Source organism: Lutra lutra, chromosome 7, assembly GCF_902655055.1.
Source record: "Lutra lutra chromosome 7, mLutLut1.2, whole genome shotgun sequence".
Classification (NCBI taxonomy): Eukaryota; Metazoa; Chordata; class Mammalia; order Carnivora; family Mustelidae; genus Lutra; species Lutra lutra.
This window is the reverse complement of record NC_062284.1, coordinates 62,585,519-62,604,837: the sequence shown is the minus strand read 5'-3', so window position 1 is coordinate 62,604,837 and position 19,319 is coordinate 62,585,519. Positions and strand designations below refer to the sequence as shown.

Below are 19,319 nucleotides of genomic sequence, written 5' to 3'. Positions count from 1 at the left end.
TGAAATGGCAGGTGGATATATAGACACTTGAAATGCAGAGAACAAGTCAAGGGCAGAGATAACACATTTGGGAGCCACTGGCCTAGATGATACATAAAATCCACTACTGGTGTACTATTTATTAAAATATGAATATAGGGGTGCTTGGGTGGCTCAGTCATTAGGCGTCTTTGGCTCGGGTCATGATCCCAGGGTCCTGGGATGGAGCCCCACATCGAGCTCCCTGCTCAGCGGGAAGCCTGCTTCTCCCTCTCCCTCTTCCACTCCCCCCTGCTTGTATTCCTTCTCTCTTGTCTCTGTCCAATAAATAAATAAAATATTTTAAAAATATATGAATATAAACCCTACCTTTTAGTAAGGCTCAGGTTTTATTTGGTATAAGAGTGCTCCTGTGAGACAGCCTCCACCTACATAATAGACAACTGAACGAGACTCACGACCTACTCACATATAAAATGCTGCTATACAGAGAACATTCTGGTCTGTGGTCAATGTTTATAGGCAGAAGTCTTCCTTGATTCTCTCTAATCCTGCCAATCACCTTTACTACCCTATTATGAGGCTGTGAGCTCATTCTGAAAAATGTTTTTGGATCTCTTCCCAAACATGAGATCATTACCTGAGATTTTAGTACCTTTAGCCCCAATAGGTGAATAAAATACATAGTAGGTAAATACTTTCCAAACTATATACAGAGATTTGCTATTGGTTAGTTGTGTTTGTGTGTGGGGGTGTGCATGTGTGTGTGCTTTAAGATTTCATTTATTTGAGAGACAGCACAAGCAGGGGGAGAGGGAGAGGGAAAAACGGACTCCCTGCTGAGCAGTGAGTCTGATATGAGGCTTGATCCAGGACCCTGAGATCATGACTTGAGCTGAAGGTAGATGCTTAACCAACTGAGCCACCGAGGCACCCCTGTGTATTTCTTTTAAAGGAATCTTAATATACATGTAAACCTAACCTATTATTATTTTCCCAAACAAACAGCAGCTAAGACATCACTAAAAAGCCCAGGTCTGGTTCTTGCCCAGTGCAGCTTCCCCTGGACAACAGACCTATTTTTCTTGTGTGTCTATTTTTCCTTTCCTCCCTCTGAAACATTTTCCTTCTTATCATAATCAATTTTGGTTTACTTACTTATTCTACTGCAAGTCCCTTATCTCATTTTCATCAAGGGAAAGGCACAGTAAAACAAATTACAAAACCAAAAATCTCTTTCAGAAACTTTTTAGAAATGCTTCCTGCCGAATGTATTTAGATGTTACGAGAGAGTGGTGGAAGAGCGAGCTTAGGAAGCATTTGAAAAACAATTGAAACATTGAAAACAAACAAAACAGCAAATATTAAATTAGGAAATATGATCTGTGGTGTTTAGTTTGAGGCTCTGGATTTAATTCATAACTGCTATATAATTAGTCCAAAAGGCCAAGGCATTCTTACATTCCATTTCTGACCTCTTACCTGCAGAATGCCAACTACAAATGTTAGGCTGCCTTGTAGGAAATGTCCATCAACAAACATCCCAAAGGAAAAGCAGCAACCCAATTTGCCTTTGGTGATCTCACCAACGAACCATGGTCCTGAAAGAGGCAATGGGGACAAAAGGAGAAGATTAAATGATTATGATTCTGATTATATACATCACAAGGTACATTTATAGGAATAACACAGTGTGAGAGTGGTCATTGGTAAGCATTTTATTGGCATAATTTTTCTTCTTTACTGATCTGTATGTTGCACCATACATCTTAGCTAACCAACCATTTGCTCCTTACTCCACTTTTGTCTGATTATGAAATCATCTGAGTACATGCTATACCTGAATAGATTCCAGAAACAGGTCAGAGTATGTTCAGAAACTTTAGAAGATTCTGTTGCAATAATAATCTTAATATAATGCATTAACATTTCCTTTAAGAAGCAAAGAGGTAGTCTGTGGAAGTTAATTTTCCAGATAACTGATATTTACTCCTTTAAGCAATGAAACTTCAACCACTTTCATCTTTCTAAAATGCATTTCTTCTCTTTCTTATTAATATTCATGAATGTATTCTGACCTTTTCTTGCTGACCCAAGTCATTACTTTGTACATCAACTATACACTCAAGGTTAACATGTAAAAAATTTAATTTCTTTTTCATTTAGAATGCCAGAATAACTTTTTGCTCCTCCCTATTACTTAATGTCCTCCCTAGCATGTAGGTTTCTGGAACTACTATATTGTCCAGAGTGATAAATGGACAGTCAAGACTTCCTTTCTCAAAATGCAAATCTGTTGGTAAGAACAGGGTTCAGCTTTAAAAAGTCATAGGTAATTTCCTCAGATGTTATTATATAACCTCCACTGGATACAGGGTCTAAAAAAGTGTTTTCCCTGAAAGTTTCAACTTTTAAACATGGAGCAACTTCTACTCTTTTAATGTTTTCTTTACAGCCAGGAGCCAAATCATGTGCTTCACCCTCTAGTGTAAGGCAAGTGTCTAAAGTAGCTTCAACCTATCTTCTAACAAGGAAACTGACCTCCAAAGGGCCATCCGCCAAAGCCTGGTACACAGAATTATACAGTGTTGTATTTTTTTATCTAATTACTCTCTGTTCTCTGGTGGGAGTTACTAATAGGCAAAGAAAAGTCTTGGGGTGGAATAAAAGTATAAGACAAAGACTAAGCAATGAATAGGCTAATCTACTCCTAACTGACTTTAAGTCACTAAGGAACATTAGTAAAAAGCTGTAAATACAGAACCACAGTGCTTCCTGCTTCCTGCTTCCATAAGTGGCTGAGGGACTAAGTATTGGTATGAGAATGTAACAGAAGAACTTGGATATGCCTGAACTCACCACTCATCTCAGGTTCTCCTTTTTGAGCTGAGTTTTTAAGGGGTATCCATAAGTAAATATTCACTGAAGTACATACTAGCCATTGTGCTAAGTGCTGGGCATAGAGGAGAACAAGACAGACAAGACTTCAGTGGATATTCTAATGAGGGAAGAGATGATAAACACAAAAGATAATCACAGGTTCTGATAAAGTAAGGAAGGAAATAAAAAGTGTGATGAAATAAAGGATAAAACTTCAAGGTACTCAAAGAAGGCTGCTCTGTACACACACACTAATTATTTAATGGTCTTCTCAGCTTAAGTTAACTCTGTGTCAACTAAATGTCCTTCAAACATGTTAGGAAAGAACTTTATTTCCTAAGATCATGTTCCAGGAAATGATTTATGAAGAATCCATGTGTTGTTCATTATGCTCTCAAGAGTCTAAATGACTCTTTTGTCAAAATACTCCATACATCTTTTAGCAGAATTCTTCACAATCTCATGTTTCCTAATTGACTTACCCAGTGCTGTATACAGGGTTAGCAACAACACAGAATAGTAGAAGATGTTTAGTTTGCTCAGGACGTGGAGAGAAAAGGAAGTCAAATTTATAAATCCTGGAGACCCTAAATAGAATAAATTTGAAAAAACAAACAGTGAGCACATGCAAAGTTTTCTTTCTTTCTTTCTTTCCTTCCTTCCTTCTTTCTTTTTTTCTAATTAGTTTCAGAGGTAGCATTTAGTGATTGGTCAGTTGCATACGACACCCAGTGCTCAGTAAATCAAGTGTAAGGCCCATCACCCAATTACCCCATCCTCCCACCCAAATCCCCTCCAGCAACCCTCAGTTTGTTTCCTAGAGTTAAGAGTCTCTTATGGTTTGTCTCCCTCTCTGATTTCATCTTATTTTATTTTTCCTGCCCTTCCCCTATGTTCATCTGTTTTATTTCTTAATTTCCACATGAGTGAAATTATATGATACTTGTCTTTCTCTAAGTTCAATTTCTTTATAAGATTTTCTAGAAGACTTCCATGGGCTATCTTTTGTTATATGGTAACTATAGAGATGACACCACTTTAAATTCAGAAATTGGCAGGAATCCTGAGAAGCCAGTCCAATTAGAATTGCAGAGAGTAGAAAGTTCAAGGCAATGGTGTGGTTGGGAGACATGCACATGCACACATGCATGCACACACTTATAGCTGCATAAACATGTAGGCTTGAAATAGAGTGCTGTGCTCAAAGTCTCTGTTTTCTATGGGATTTAGTATCCAAATGTACAAACTTCCAAGTGGTATATAAAAATATATCAAAGAAGTATCAAAATTTCTCCAGTCTAATCTTAAGTATGAATAACCGTCCAATATTTCTTTCCCATATGTGACATAGCTCCTAACTCATAGTTATTCTCTTACTCTAACTGAAGGAGATCCCAAGCTCTTCGAATTAACATCTCTTAAAATATAATGCCAAAAATGCCAAGCATATAGGCTTCACACACAGAGTAGCTCCATTCTGTGGCCACAGACTAAAGTATCACAGATCCTCAACCTCAGCCAGCCGTTTTTCCACTCATGTGTGTGGCTCGTCATAAACCAGAAGACATGACTGGAAACTTGGTACACACTGAGCACCCCTAGAGGTGAAAACTACTGAAAGAACCAGTCCCAATGAAAGACAGCCTGATGTAAGTTAAATAGTATGTCTTTCCTAATGGCCAACATATCCATTTTGTACTTAAAACACTGTTCAGTCTGACAGTTGATTTTGTACAAAACCTGGTAACAAATGATCTTCCCCACTTTGTGACATTATTGCTACTCATTCCTCTCTTAAGAGTCTTTCTTGTTCTAGTCTGGTACTTCTCAAAGTAGTCATCTACATGTCCATTTTTAATAATTATTTATTTATTTTTAAAGATTTTATTTATTTGAGAGCGAGCACATGAGCACGAGCGAGGAGCAGGGCAGAGGGAGAAGCAGGCTCCCCACTGAGCAGGGAAGCCTGACAGGGGGCTCAATCCCAGGCCCCTGGAATCAGGACCTAAACCGAAGGCAGACACTTAACCAAATGAACCACGCAGGCACCCCAATAATTATTATTTATTGTAAATAGATAATCCTTTAGCCTTGGAGACAGCTATGCTCCAAAAAAAATTTTTTTTTAAGATTTTATTTATTTGACAGACAGAGATCACAAGTAGGCAGAGAGGCAGGCGGGGGGGGGGGGGCGGCGGGGAAGCAGGCTCCCTGCTGAGCAGAGAGCCCGATGCGGGGCTCGATCCCAGGACCTCGATCCCAGGACCCTGGGATCATGACCTGAGCCGAAGGCAGAGGCTTTAACCCCCTGAGCCACCCAGGCGCCCCATGCTCCAGATTTTAAGCATAAACTTTAAACGTGATTTTCTTTTTTGGCTCCACATTAAAATAATCTGGGGGAGGGGCGCCTGGGTGGCTCAGTGGGTTGGGCCGCTGCCTTCGGCTCAGGTCATGATCTCAGGGTCCTGGGATCGAGCCCCGCATTGGGCTCTCTGCTTGGCAGGGAGCCTGCTTCCTCCTCTCTCTCTACCTGCCTCTCTGCCTGCTTGTGATCTCTGTCAAATAAATAAATAAAATCTTAAAAAATAATAATAATAATCTGGGGGAACTCTGAAAAAATAATCATGCCCAGGTCTCACTCAACAGATTCAGATTTAATTGGCCTGAGGGAGAGGAGAAGCTTAGGTTGCAACCGAGGTGATTCTAAGCAGCCAGGACTGAGAAATACTGCTTTAGTCAGAGCTGAACATTTCCGCCATGACTGGCCATTGGAATCATCTGGGGAGCTTTATAAACTACTGATGCTTAGATCCTACTCCTAGCAATTCTGATGTGATTGGTCTAGGGTGCTGGGTAGACATCAAGATTTAAAAGACACCAGAGGATTCTAAGGTGCAAAGTTAAGAAGTGTTGTTTACAGAAAAGAACTGACCTAGGGTCAGAAGACTTAGGTTTCGAGTCTCTCCTTTGTCTTTTCCTAGCGATGAGACTTTGAACAACCTTCACAACCTTTCCAGTCCTTAGTGTCCTAATTTTTAAAACGGGGACAATAATACCTATTTCATAGGATTGCTGTATGGATTAAGTGAGATAATAGGTAAAAATAGGTAAATAGGTAAAAATATGTTATAAATTTCAAATAACTACACAAAGATATTGTTATCCCCACAGAATGAGGCTGGGGCCCTCCCTTAAACATTTATTTATTTACATTATATGCAGGAACATATGTGTACAATAACGGTTCTTGAACTTCTTCACAGAATTTGTGAAAATAGGCAGGAAAACATTCAGTGGGATGTGTACACTCCCTCTGTAGTTAGCCATTTTACTGTTGAATCATTGCTATGGTACTCCCCTCCCCTACAATCAGTCCCTGATCCCAGGGATTTCATCCAAGCCAGGAAGGGGTAAGGAAAATTTAGTTCAACAAGTATTTATTGTCTGTTATGCACACAGTGCTGGGTGCTGTGAGAAACAGAAAAGAAGTGGAAAACAGGAGCTCCTATAATGAGAAACTTATAGTTGGGTTGAGGAGAAAATGTAAATATACATTTGGGGTGGTTACAGAAAGCAAGGTGACTGACTGGCCAAGTAGCATTAATTGTCAGGAAGGACTCGAGGGATTCAGAGAAGCAAGAGCTCATTATGACCTGGAAGGGGTGGAGAAAATGGGATGGAAAACGAGGGTTTGAGGTGTGCCCTAAAGGAGGCTAAGATTTAGATAAGTTTAGAAAAATAACTTAAAGATAACAGCCTAGGCAAAAGCACAGAAGCATAAATGAGTATGGTGTTTGTAGGGAACAGCGGAAAACTATCTAGACTGAAATACAGATAACTGGTTAAAAATGCAGCTAATTAGATAAGACCCAGCTGTGGAGGATCTTTAATATCTGGCAGAGACGTTTAGTCATTTTGAGCTATATTGTGATTTTCCCTCCCATTTCTGTTTGAGCTTCATATTATTGCAATGTAGCAGAAAAAAACCCCTAATTTTTAAAATTTTTTAAAGATTTTATTTATTTGAGAGAGAGAGTGAGAATGAGAGAGAGAGAGAGAGCATGAGAGGAGAGAGGTCAGAGGGAGAAGCAGGCTCCCTGCCAAGCAAGGAGCCTGTGGAACTTGATGTGGGACTTGATCCCGAGACTCCAAGATCATTTCCTGAGCCGAAGGCAGATGCTTAACCAACTGAGCCACCCACGCGCCCCAAAAAGTGAATTTTTTAAAAAAAGATCGAGTACTACTATGGAAAAAGTACAGTAAGTTTGAAGAATGCACCTCACAGAGCTAGGGCAAAGATAATTTATAATAATATTTATCACTTGGTAATAGGATATTATGTGACACTTTAGAATGAAGACGTCTGAGAATACAAGGAACCATGACTAACCTTTATGCTCTGGATATCCTCGGTGCCTAAAAGTAATGAGAACAGTGAGCTGGATCAGCACAATTATCACAAAAAGGACCCGGGCCTGCAGAGAAATTGGTGTTAGCATGAAGCAGATACATGGTACAATGACAGTCAAGGTTTTTAGAATGGCTTCATCAACAAAAATGGAAATAACACCATTGCCAGAAATGACTATGCAAGAAAAAGAAATCATCAAAAAGAACCAAACAGGGCGCCTGGGTGGTTCAGAGGGTTAAGCCTCTGCCTTCGGCTCAGTTCATGATCTCAGGGTCTTGGGATAGAGCCCCACATCGGGCTCTCTGCTCAGCAGGAGGCCTGCTTCCTCCTCTCTCTCTGCCTGCCTCTCTGCCTACTTGTGATCTCTGTCTATCAAATAAATAAATAAAATCTTAAAAAAAAAAAGAACCAAACAACTGAGCCACCAAAAAAGAAAATTATAAATAGCCTCTGCATTACTCTTTCAGGATCTGGATACTGAGACTAATATTGAAACAAAGTAATTCTTAGTTATATAAAGTGATCAAACTGAAACAGTCCACCTTCACTGTCCTGGAAGTAGAACTGGTTTTATTTCAAGTTGTAGAAGAGTAAAGAAAAACCATACACGGTGCACTGCAGGCAAAATGAACTAAGTCGGTATTTTCTTTTACTTTCTCCGTCAGGGCACAATTCACTTGGAGATTAACTCACAATGAAGAGACATAACCTAGCTTCTGGTTTCTCAAAGTATGGGATCATTGGGATCGCCTTGTTGGGAAGGCAGAATCTCAGGCGCCATCTCAGCCCTACTAAATCAGAATCCGTTTCTTATTAACATTCCCTGGTGATTCATAATACCTCAAAGTTTCCAAAGCCTGATCTAGGTGACTATTAAAAACCCCCAAAAGAAAAACAAATGACACTAAAGGAACTTGTAAAACTGAGATACAAATGCCCATTAGTTATATTTCCAAAAAGCTTAATCATACAAGTAATACAATTAAAATAATAAATTTACATTGTAAGTCTGTGAAGATATATGTAAAGCTATGTCTAGAAAGTGAAATTAAAGGAGGCTTAAATTTTCTTCTCAGGACGCCTGGGTGGCTCAGATGATTAAGCGTCTGCCTTTGGCTCAGGTCATCATTCCCAGGGTCCTAGGATCGAGTCCCGCATCGGGTTCTGTGCTCAGTGGAGAGTCTGCTTCTCCCTCTCTCTCTGCCTCTCCCCCTGCTTATGCTCTCTCTTTCAAATGAATAAATAAAGTCTTAAGTCTTAAAAAAATAAAAAAGTAAAATCAATTTCCTCTCAACATCATAGTGTGTCTCTTTGGTGTGTTTTATGTCAATACCCAATTAACAAGAGATAAATGGTTAAAAATATTAAGGTATATTTATGCCAATCAACATCATTCTTAAAAGTAACATAAACTGGTATCAGAAAATAGTCAAAACAAATTCCTCAGTAGAAAAAAAAAATTCAGACCACAAGAGAATGAAAATTACTATTTTATATTAAAAACTCATACACAAATATATATGAGAAAAAAATGAGTATCATAATGACAAATACAATGGTTATATAATAAGTAGTGTTATAAAAGAATAATGTGGGGCTGATTTTACTTTATTTCTAAGTTTTCCAAGTTCTCTACATTAGGCGTGTATTATTTATATAGAAAGAAATAATTATTTTTAAAAGATCCTTAGTCCAATTTTATGCAGTTCCTTTAATTCCCTTAGTTATTCTGATTTTATGGTATTGGTTAGAACCAGGTTCCAAAACAGGTATTACCTGTCAATACCTCTGCTTCTTTTAATTCAAATCAACTTTAAAGCATTATCTTCTTCTAGACAAATAACTAAATTTTATAAAGTTTGTCTTTCTCGCCACATGATTATATTACTACTTTGGACCCACCACTAGATTCCACCGAATCTCATCGAAAGCTGAATTTACTTACCACGATGCAATGGTCGGTAAGGAGAATAAATGATGCCAGGGGATCAAATCTGAGGTGAACATCCTCTTGAACAGAAAATAGGTGGTGAACACTCTTACTTCTTCCAGCAGAATCCTAGTTAAAAGCACAGCAGTGACTCTCATGCACATTTATATGTATAATGTTCCACGATTTAGCTTCCAGTAACATTTGTCCATTATCTCTGAATAGCTGTATTTTTTTCATTTATTTTTTGCTTCTTCCTATAAGCACTTTATTTTTTTTATATATATTTTTTTAAAGATTTTATTTATTTATTTGACCGAGAGAGAGATCACAAGTAGACAGAGAGGCAGGCAGAGAGAGAGAGAGAGAGAGAGGGAAGCAGGTTCCCTGCTGAGCAGAGAGCCCGATGTGGGACTCGATCCCAGGACCCTGAGATCATGACCTGAGTCGAAGGCAGCGGCTTAACCCACTGAGCCACCCAGGCACCCCCTATAAGCACTTTAAATGTAATTTCTTTTAAACCCTGTAATTCTAGATTTGAACTGGAAATATCAGCATGTACTCACAATACATTTTCTCTTTTTTTTTTTTTTTTTTTTTTTTTTTTTTTTTTTTAAACATTTTATTTATTTATTTGAGAGAAGAGAGAGACAGTGAGAGAGAGCATGAGCGAGGAGAAGGTCAGAGGGAGAAGCAGACTCCCCGTGGAGCTGGGAGCCCGATGTGGGACTCGATCCCGGGACTCCAGGATCATGACCCGAGCCGAAGGCAGTCGCCCAACCAACTGAGCCACCCAGGCGCCCTACATTTTCTCTTAAAGAGAAAAAAAATTTGTGTTTTCCCTCTGCTCACTGAAAAGGCCTAAAAATAGTAACAAATCTAAGAGCAAGGAGCTAGCTGGGCTAGTGCCCAGATTGTACTCTCAAAATAAAATTTCTCATTATAAGATCAGTGCTCTTTAGAGAAATAGCTGATTCCAGTTCCTGAACAAGAAAGACACAGGGAGAGCTTAGAATATCTTCATGCCAGAAAGCAAGAACACTAACAGAGACTACTGCGATTATATCGAAAGATTTAGTGGCCAACTTAGAGAAGCTCCCACTAGCCAAAGGTAGAACAATTTAAACATCAAAAAATATAAATGCCATGGATTGAAACATACCAGATCTATATATTTTTTTAAATTCTGAATTCACAATGATACTAAAAATAAAAGATTCATTTGGTTACCTTTGGCAGATGCTAGGGAAGCAACTCATTATTCTGAAAATCGATTTAGAAAAGGGAGGGTGGGGGAAGAATTAAGAATTTATCCTACCTTTCCTGTATGAACTTCTCTGAGTACTAAATAGGTAAGGGAATTTTTTTCTTTATGGGACTATTCTAATTAATACTCCTTTTACAAGGAGTGCCAATTTGAATACCGCCATTGTACAACTCTAATGATATAATGGATCTAGGCCAAGACCATCAATAGCTGCTGGAAATCCTTCAGTGAAAAGCTGATTAGCTACTTCATAATGAATGGAGGGAAAGGCTGGCAGTGTGCTGGAGCTGGCTTGACAGGCTCACAAAAGCCAATTGTTAAATTTTCAGGAATTTTGCAGGCCAGTTGATATGCTGGTAGCTTCAAATCAGCTATTTTATACTATGGGAATTGGTATAAATCAGGGAAACACGACAAATCAGGGTTCCCTCTTCAAACATGTCCCAAGCTGGTTGTTAGATATTTACCACCACATCACCGGATAAAGTTAACAACATCTGAATACAATGATCAATCCTAACATTACTAAAAGAGGGACAACCAGATATCACAGATTTCTGATAAAAGCATAAAACAACAAATCAAGTATTCCTGCCAAAAAAAGACTTGAACCTGATCAAACCTCTAACCTAACAGCCACTTATAGAAACTAGAGGGGGTGGATGAACATGCTGAATGATACATGAATGTAAACAACGTAAACAACGTAAATCAAGAATATCGAAAACTCTACAGGACAAAAGATCCAGTTTCCAAAATTTTCCAAAAAATAAATTGCAAGGAAAAAAAGGGGGGGAGAAGAGAGTGGGACTCTTGTCCGAATTCTGATTTGAACCAACCACATGCTTGTTTTATATATATATGACTAATTGGGAAAACTAAACACTAGATAGCTTGAAATTAAGGAATTACTATTAATTTTTCAAGTGTGATGGTATTATGGTTACATTTTAAAAAATCATTTTTTTAGGGATACATACTGTCATATTACAGATGGAATAACATCAAGATTGGTCAGGAGTTGGTAACTGTTTAAGTCGGCTAAGGGATACATGGGAATTCATTATAGTATTATCTCTTGCATATATTTTTAAGTTTTCTGATCGTACAAAAGTTTTAAAATAGCAAAAAGAATTTGCACATGTGTTTATCAAACTTTTCTGCTCAAAATGTTATTTTAAGTTATACGTTCTTATTTTAAGCAGAGTTTGTCTTTAATTTTGAGATAGATTTCTGGAGTCTGCTCTTTCATTGGCAAAGTAGGCACAATAAATTTCTGGTTCTCAAACTTTAGTGTACATTGGAACCACCTGGGTGGACTGTTGAAACAGATGGTGGGTCCCATCTGCAGAGGTTGATTCAGAAGTTTGGTATGGGACATGAGAATTTACATTTTTAACAAGTTCCCAGGTGATGCTGATGTTACTAGTTCAGGAACCATGCTGAAAATTGATCAAAGGGTCTAGTTGCTACGAGGCTGCTCAGACCTATAGACAGTCAGTAAAAATAGTGAGTGGGTAAAATGTTAAGATAATAAATTGATGTTGTCTCTCATAGATTTTTCTCAGACTTATCTATAGTATACTGTATTTGAAAGATTAGAACTTGGGGTACCTGGGTGGCTCATTTGGTTAAGTGTCTGCCTTTGGCTTGGGTCATGATCCCAGGGTTCTGGGACTGAGTCCCGCATTGGGCTCCCTGTTCAGTGGGGAGTCTGCTTCTCCCTCTCCCCCTGCCCCTTTTATGCTTGCTCACTCACTGTCTCTCAAATAAATAAATAATCTTTAAAAATATAAATAAAAGAACAGAACTTTCCCATTGACAAATGAGGGGACCAAGTTCACTATTTAATATTCAGTAGACAAATCCTTTAAAGTTATATAAAAGAAAACAGGGGTGCCTGGGTGGCTCAGTGGGTTGGGCCTCTGCCTTCAGCTCAGGTCATGATCTCAGGGTCCTGGGATCAAGCCACACATCGGGCTCTCTGCTCAGCAGGGAGCTTGCTTCCCCCCTCCCCTCTCTCTGCCTGCCTCTCTGTCTACTTGTGATCTGTCAAATAAATAAATAAAGAAATAAAATCTTTTAAAAAATTTCACCAAATTATACTCTTTAAATATGTAGAGTTTTTTGTATGTAAATTATACCTCAATAATATAAGAAACGTTAAACATGGAAAAAGTATATGTAATTTCACATGTCTACTAAAAATTTAATGAAGCAGCCAGAAATGTTTCAAGGAACATGAGCTATGGTTTTTTCCTCATAAAATCATAGAAGCTGAGGTTTTTGAGGCAATCCAAAGATTTGGGAGGTCCCTATCCCTACTGTGAACACATCTCCTATGGTTGTGCCTCCTCATAACTGTAAATAAAGGGAATAATTCATTCTAGGTGTACTTGTACCTTCAGGTTTTCTTTCAATAATCCACCTTCTAACAGAAAGAACATTAAGAGTTCATTCCCAATCATCCTTCCTTCCATATCCTCCCTGTGAGTTTCTGCCTCCTAAGCAGAACACTTCAAGGATGCGTGGCATTGCAGAGTGCCTTTTCTTGCTTCTTCATCTATGAACTGGGGATAAAATTCCCTACCATAAAGGACTGTTATATGGATTAAGTAAGAAATTATAAGGGTTCAGCCTTTCCTTGGAAGGAGCTCAGTAAACAGCTCCTTCCTATTCAAAATCCTTCTCTGTGACACACACACACACACACAAAAGATAATGAAAATAATTACATGTGTTTTCTGAAGGATTACTTAGTAATCTTCAAACTAAGACTTACTATTAGAAGATGAAATAGTTAAAAACTGTCATCAAATCATAAAGTTGTGGAAATTGACAGATTTTTTTTTTCCAGAAACTAACTCCTGAGCACAGTCTATCTCCTAAAGAATTTCCTAATGTTGACGAAAGCATTCTATTTTGGTAATGAATGACCACTTACTACCCTGGCAGGTGCTAGTGAATTAAATGCCCCAAGCTGAATTAGAATAGTAGGAAGACTGTTACTACATATGCTATCAGTGCATACTCCCAAAATGAACAAACAAAATCCTCTGGATGCCTTGAGAATTCCCTATCCTACAGCTTCCAAAATAGTGACACAATTTTCCTATATTTGGAGATAGCAAGCAAAGGCAAGGGTACATAAATACATGTTTTCTGACTTATTCTATTATCTCTGGGTTTGTTGGGGAATTTGCTCCCATTATTAAAAGACTCCAGGCAAAGTTGAAAGAAAATAAAAGAATGATTTCCTGGGGCCCAAAAAGAGGGGATTGTGCAAACTGAGAAGTCTAGTTTTTTGTCTAACAGAATTATTCCTCAGTGCTCATTTTCAGAAAATACTAAATCCAGTGTATTCAAGGTTTTTGTTAAGATTTTACTTATTTATTTGAGAGAGAGAGCATGCCAGGGAAGGGGGCAAGGAGCAGAGAGAGAGAGGGAGAGAAACAAGGAGACTCCACCTGGAGCACAGAACCTGCTGCAGGGCCCAATCCCACAACCCTGAGATCATGACCAGAGCCAAAATCAACAGTTGAATGCTCAACCAACTGAGCCACCCAGGTGCCCCTCAAGTTTTTAATTAACTTAGTTTCATCTCTATCAATTGACTGAAAAAAAAAAATCACATCAGAGTTTAGTGTGGTTACAGCCAAATCATTTATATGGCACGTTGAAAATTACTAACTTACCTGGACAATTACTTCTATGTTATGTGTCCTGTTACTGTAGTTTTGTGGGTTCCACTTCAGTATGAAAATAGGACCAGACAAATGAATAGCTTGCCCTAAATGAACTCCATCAATCTTAACTGTGACAGAAGTAATGGAGGTCAAGGAAAAGGCCAAGACTCTAAAATGAGAACATACATAATAAGCATGTGGTTTTAGATATTTTTACTGCTTTTAGAAAGGAGAATAACTATTATAATCTGAAAAAATATAAATGTAGGCAGAACCATCATACTGTATAATTGTTTATATGATCACTGTTCATGATCTGGTTTCTTTCTGAATGGTGGCTTTTGGAGTTGTATAATTTAGCAAACCTAACCTTGGTGAGAAATTAGAAACTATTTTCATACTTTTTAGAAAGGAAAATCAATTTTCTTTTGACAAATAAAGCTGGAGTAGATCCAAAGTTCTTTCTGATAAACTCCTTAAATCCTGGTTTTTTACACAGGAAAAGAATATTGGTTAGACATCTTACTTTGTTAATCTCATGTTAATCCTACCATCTACTCATTTGGTTCCCAACATATCTGTCCACAAGAAGCAAGAGCACAAACAGAATCAATTAATCAGATTAATTAGTATATCTTTTTAAAAGTAGAGCATCCAAAAATGATAAGAGTGCCATAAAATTTGTACTCATTTGCCTGGTAACATTATAAATTAGTATCTATTCTAAAAAGTAATTGGGTACCTTAGGCACTGCTCGTGGTAATGTAAAATGGTACATTCACTATGGAAAACAGTATGGTGGTTCCTCAAAAAATTAAACATATAATTACTATGTGATCCAGCAATTCCATTTCCAGACATATGCCCACAACTACCGAAAGCAGGGATATGAACTGAGTATACTCCCATTCACAGTAGCATTATTCACAATAGCCAAAAGGTGGAAGCAAAAGTATTGACAGACAAATAAACAAAATATTGTATATACACACAAAGAAATACTGGCCTGCCTTAAAAAAGCAAAGGAATTCTAACACCCTCTACAACATGGAGGAACCTTGAGGATATTATGTTCAAGAAGCCAGCCAATTAGGGACGCCTGGGTGGCTGAGTCCGTTGAGCCATTGCCTTCAGCTCAGGTCATGATCCCAGAGTCCTGGGATCAAATCCTGCATCAGGCTCCTTGCTCAGTGGGGAGCCTGCTTCTCTCTCTGCCTCTGCCTGCCACTCTGCCTGCTTGTGCTCTCTCTTTCTCTCTCTAACTCTGACAAATAAATAAATAAAATCTTTTAAAAAAAAAAAAAAAAAAAAAAAAAAAGGCCAGCCAGTTAAAGGACAAATACTGTAGGATTCTCTTATATGATGTTCCTAGAATAGTGAAATTCATAGAGACAGACCAGTAGAATGGGTGTTGCCACAGGCTGGGAAAAGGGGGAAATCAGGGAGTTATTGTTGGATGGGTACAGAGTTTCAGTTTGGAAAGATGGAAGTGTTGATGATGGATGGTGGTGATGATTGCCTAACAGTATCAGTGTACTTTAATGCCACTGAACTGTACACCTAAATGCTGGTGAAATTACACATTTTATGTTCCATATATTGTACCACAATTTCTTAAAAGAATAATGATTTTAGTTAAAAAAAAAAGTAATTGGGCAATCTCTATCAAGAGTCATAAAAGAATTCATAATGTTTCACCAAGATTCCCACCTCTAGAACTTTATCTAAAGAAATTATTCAAATGGGAAAAGCATCTACATGCATCAGATGCTCATTCCCAAGATAGAAAGTAAATGAAAAAGTTCACCAATAAGATAGGAAAATAGTTAGAAAAAATTGTAGAGCATTCTCTCTGTTGAGAGAAAAAAAACTAGGAATTGTTTACAGTCTGTGCCCTATCCTTACAACTATGAAAAAACATGCCTCAAAGAGAATGCCTGAGAAGGAAAAGTCAGAAATGTCATTAACAGCTCTCTCTGGGGCTAGGGGGATTACAGCAAGGAAAAACATGAAAATAAAATGACAGTGGTAGGGCTATCAGTTTCTGGATTTTTTTTAAAAAATTTCAACAGCTTAAAAAATTATTTTTTAACTGAATGGGAATGAAGCAATAAGCATTTTATCTTTATATAATGTTCAGATTGTTGGGAAAATTAAAGTGGGGCTTCTCATTGCTTTCACATGAGATTATAATCACATTGACTTATTCTCCATTAATATCAAACTGAAAGTAAATTCTGAAAGAGTGCTACATACCTGATATGTGTTGAATGAAGGAGTCTTTCTAGTGGTTCATGTCTAGCACAACTATATAAGAGTGACTTGGGATTAGTGATAAGAACCACAGGCCACTCGCCAAAGACCAAATCTGCAAAGCTAAAGAGGTCATGGTCAAAAGCAAAGATTCGGTACCTAGAGACCAGAAGACAATAAGGTAATTTAGTCACTGCGTATTATAAGAGGGTATGAAGGTAATACACAGAACAAATGTAAAAATATAGTTTCTGAGATCATGAATTTATACAAAGTAAATAATATTGTTTCTGTCCTTCTTCCCTTGTCCCTATCGCTTTATAGTTCATGTTTGTCACAAATGGGATCTCATTGAAGACATAATTTAACTGTGCCCTAGGACAATGCCTGGTACATAGCATGCACCCTTTCAAACAATGTTTTCAAACAAATGCTTGATAAATTAATTCATTTGGTTTCTGTACTTTAAGACTGTTTTGAATCTAAGACATTCATCATAAGCCTAATACCTGACATTCCTCATCTCATCAAAAATGTTAATATTAACATGAACACAATCAGAAATCTTTCATTCTTCTTTCAAACCTTTATTTCTATAATTTCAAAGAAATTAACAAAGCTTATTTTGGTTTTCTAAATGCATGGTGAGAGGTACAGAGAGTCATTAAAGAATAACCAAAATTTTATATTTTCTACTTTTTAAACTGAGAAAAGAAAGGATTTGACTATGGCAGAAACAATAGTGCTCACCAAATACTCCACGTGCTCCCCTGCATTGCCCAGTCTCCCTGGTATTAGGTTGGGACCATGTGACTATTTCTGGTCAATGGGCTGTGAACAGAAGTGACATGTATCACACTTCTGGTCCAAAGTACTTAAGAGTGGGTTTAAGTTCTCCATGCTCTCTTCCCTGCCCTGGAATTGAGGTGTTAAGATGGAGGAAGTCTGAATCCCTGAGTCACCCCACGGAAGAGAGAAGCCCTGGCTCATACCAGATTTACATATATGAAAAAATAAACATCTGTTGTGTTATTTGTATCCACAACAAAGCCTAGCCTAATATTACTAATATACTTTTAAAAGCTCTTCTATTATCCTAAAGCAACTTAAATGTTTAGAAGGGCAGGTAAAGGTTAGGTCCTTTTGGTAAAACCTCAGGGTTGGAACAACAGGAGAGCAGGTGGGAAGAGAAAGAGAGGAAATGGTTTCATGACATCACTTAACTTGTAACTATAGCATTTATAAGAAGTAAAGAAGCTGATCAAGGATTAGGAAGGCTATCTGGTAAAAGGCAATCCCAGCCCAGCCCACAACCTCACAGTCATGAATAGACAGTTCTTAGCTCAAAGTAATTACAGTTGCCAACTAACTACAGGCTTCAAGCATACCTTTAGACAGTTTCTAACAGAGCCATTTGAAATGATTAAGTCCCTTACAAGATGTAAAGCTATCTTTTAATTCATGGAAGTAGTTAAAAATAGACAGATAACATATTTAGCTTGAAAAATATTTACTGAATAAAATCTTCAGAGGAGTGTGAATAAATTAAACAGTAATTGATAAAACAATGTTCAACAATGAGATGATACTCTTCCATATTTAAGCTACTGTACTTAGTTATTCTCAAAATATGTATTTAGTTCTTGTCTCTTTATATACTTAACTATACTGTATGCTTTTGATAAACAGGTTATGTTTTCTCACAGAAAGATTTTAATCTTAATAAAACCAATTATTGTGTATTTGAAGAACTTAAAGCACTAACACTGTAATGACTACCAAGGTAGATATAAAGTTCAGAAGGTGATACACTTACAATTCTAAAGTAAGTGTGGTCCATAGAGCACCTGGTGGGCTTTAAAAAAAAAATGCAGTTTCTTGAGTCCTAAACCAGACCCATACAATCAAATTCTGTGGAGATAGGGCCTCCAAACTGTTATTTTTAATAACCTCCTCCACAATCCTTGTGCAGCCTAGAGTTTGAGATCCATTTCCAAATGGATGCATCTTGAAAATCCAATGTAACACAGTGAGAGCAAATATAACTCTTGCAATGAGGTTTTTCACACCAACACACACAATATCTATATTACTTTAAAAACTTAGGGAAATCAAAAGTTCTTCCTTGACTGGGATCACCCACGATAGCAATAAGAAAACTATCATTTTAGCAAAACTTACATGTTTAAGTTTTATTTTGTGGGGTAGTTCCCTTACCTTCTGTTCTCTTTCCAGTCTCCCACCTCAAGTTCCAAAGTGCCCTGGAGGTGACGCGTGTGCAAAACAGGCATGAGTCCACCAAGAGTGTGCAGGTGCCCACACAAATATGCTATAGCTGAACTAATTAACGAAAAATGAACAGAATAAGTGAACAGGTAACTTGTTACGCCAAACTAATAAAAAGATCTCTTCAGGAGAGCAAGAGGAACATAAAAGAATTACAAGCAATTAATTTTTATTTTGGAAGCCTGTCTCACCTCATTATAGACCGAATTCCAGGTGATGGAGAAAGGATAGTGGATGTTGTATAGTGTCCAAACCAAATACTGTGGTTGCTCTGACTACTTTCTTTGGCCAGTAGGAGAAGTTCCTCCATCCGCTTCTGAAATAGGAGAAAAACAGAGGGATTTTTAATCAGGGCTCAGGCTGAAATCTACACATTAAACATCTCCCTTGAAGTTTTATACTAATATTATGTCTAAGGCCTAAGCCTTACTAATTAATGGCCTGTATGGACCTGTATAAATTTCAAACTGTTTTCATATACATTATAATTCATTTGATCCTAAAAATAACTCTGTGCTAAGTAGGACAAGTATTAGCCGCATTTGATAGATGAGGGAACTGAGAAATAGAGAACAATCTTTAAATGGCATAAATTTATTTCTTTCTTTTAATAGAAATTCTTTACAG

At 37.6% G+C, this 19,319-nt stretch overlaps 1 protein-coding gene across 4 annotated transcripts in view; it reads right to left on the bottom strand.

Moving 5' to 3' along the window:
* Nucleotides 1-19,319, bottom strand: part of TMEM62 (transmembrane protein 62) — a 54,511-nt gene that overhangs the window by 2,582 nt on the left and 32,610 nt on the right. For all 4 annotated transcript variants that reach the window (XM_047739190.1, XM_047739189.1, XM_047739191.1 and 1 more), the window contains 8 exons: nucleotides 18,884-19,008; nucleotides 18,624-18,746; nucleotides 16,410-16,565; nucleotides 14,163-14,322; nucleotides 9,216-9,329; nucleotides 7,250-7,334; nucleotides 3,342-3,446; nucleotides 1,462-1,580 (listed from right to left, as the gene is read on the bottom strand). In XM_047739190.1, the coding sequence (XP_047595146.1) occupies nucleotides 1,462-1,580; nucleotides 3,342-3,446; nucleotides 7,250-7,334; nucleotides 9,216-9,329; nucleotides 14,163-14,322; nucleotides 16,410-16,565; nucleotides 18,624-18,746; nucleotides 18,884-19,008 (987 nt within the window). The remainder of the gene's footprint in view (nucleotides 1-1,461; nucleotides 1,581-3,341; nucleotides 3,447-7,249; nucleotides 7,335-9,215; nucleotides 9,330-14,162; nucleotides 14,323-16,409; nucleotides 16,566-18,623; nucleotides 18,747-18,883; nucleotides 19,009-19,319) is intronic.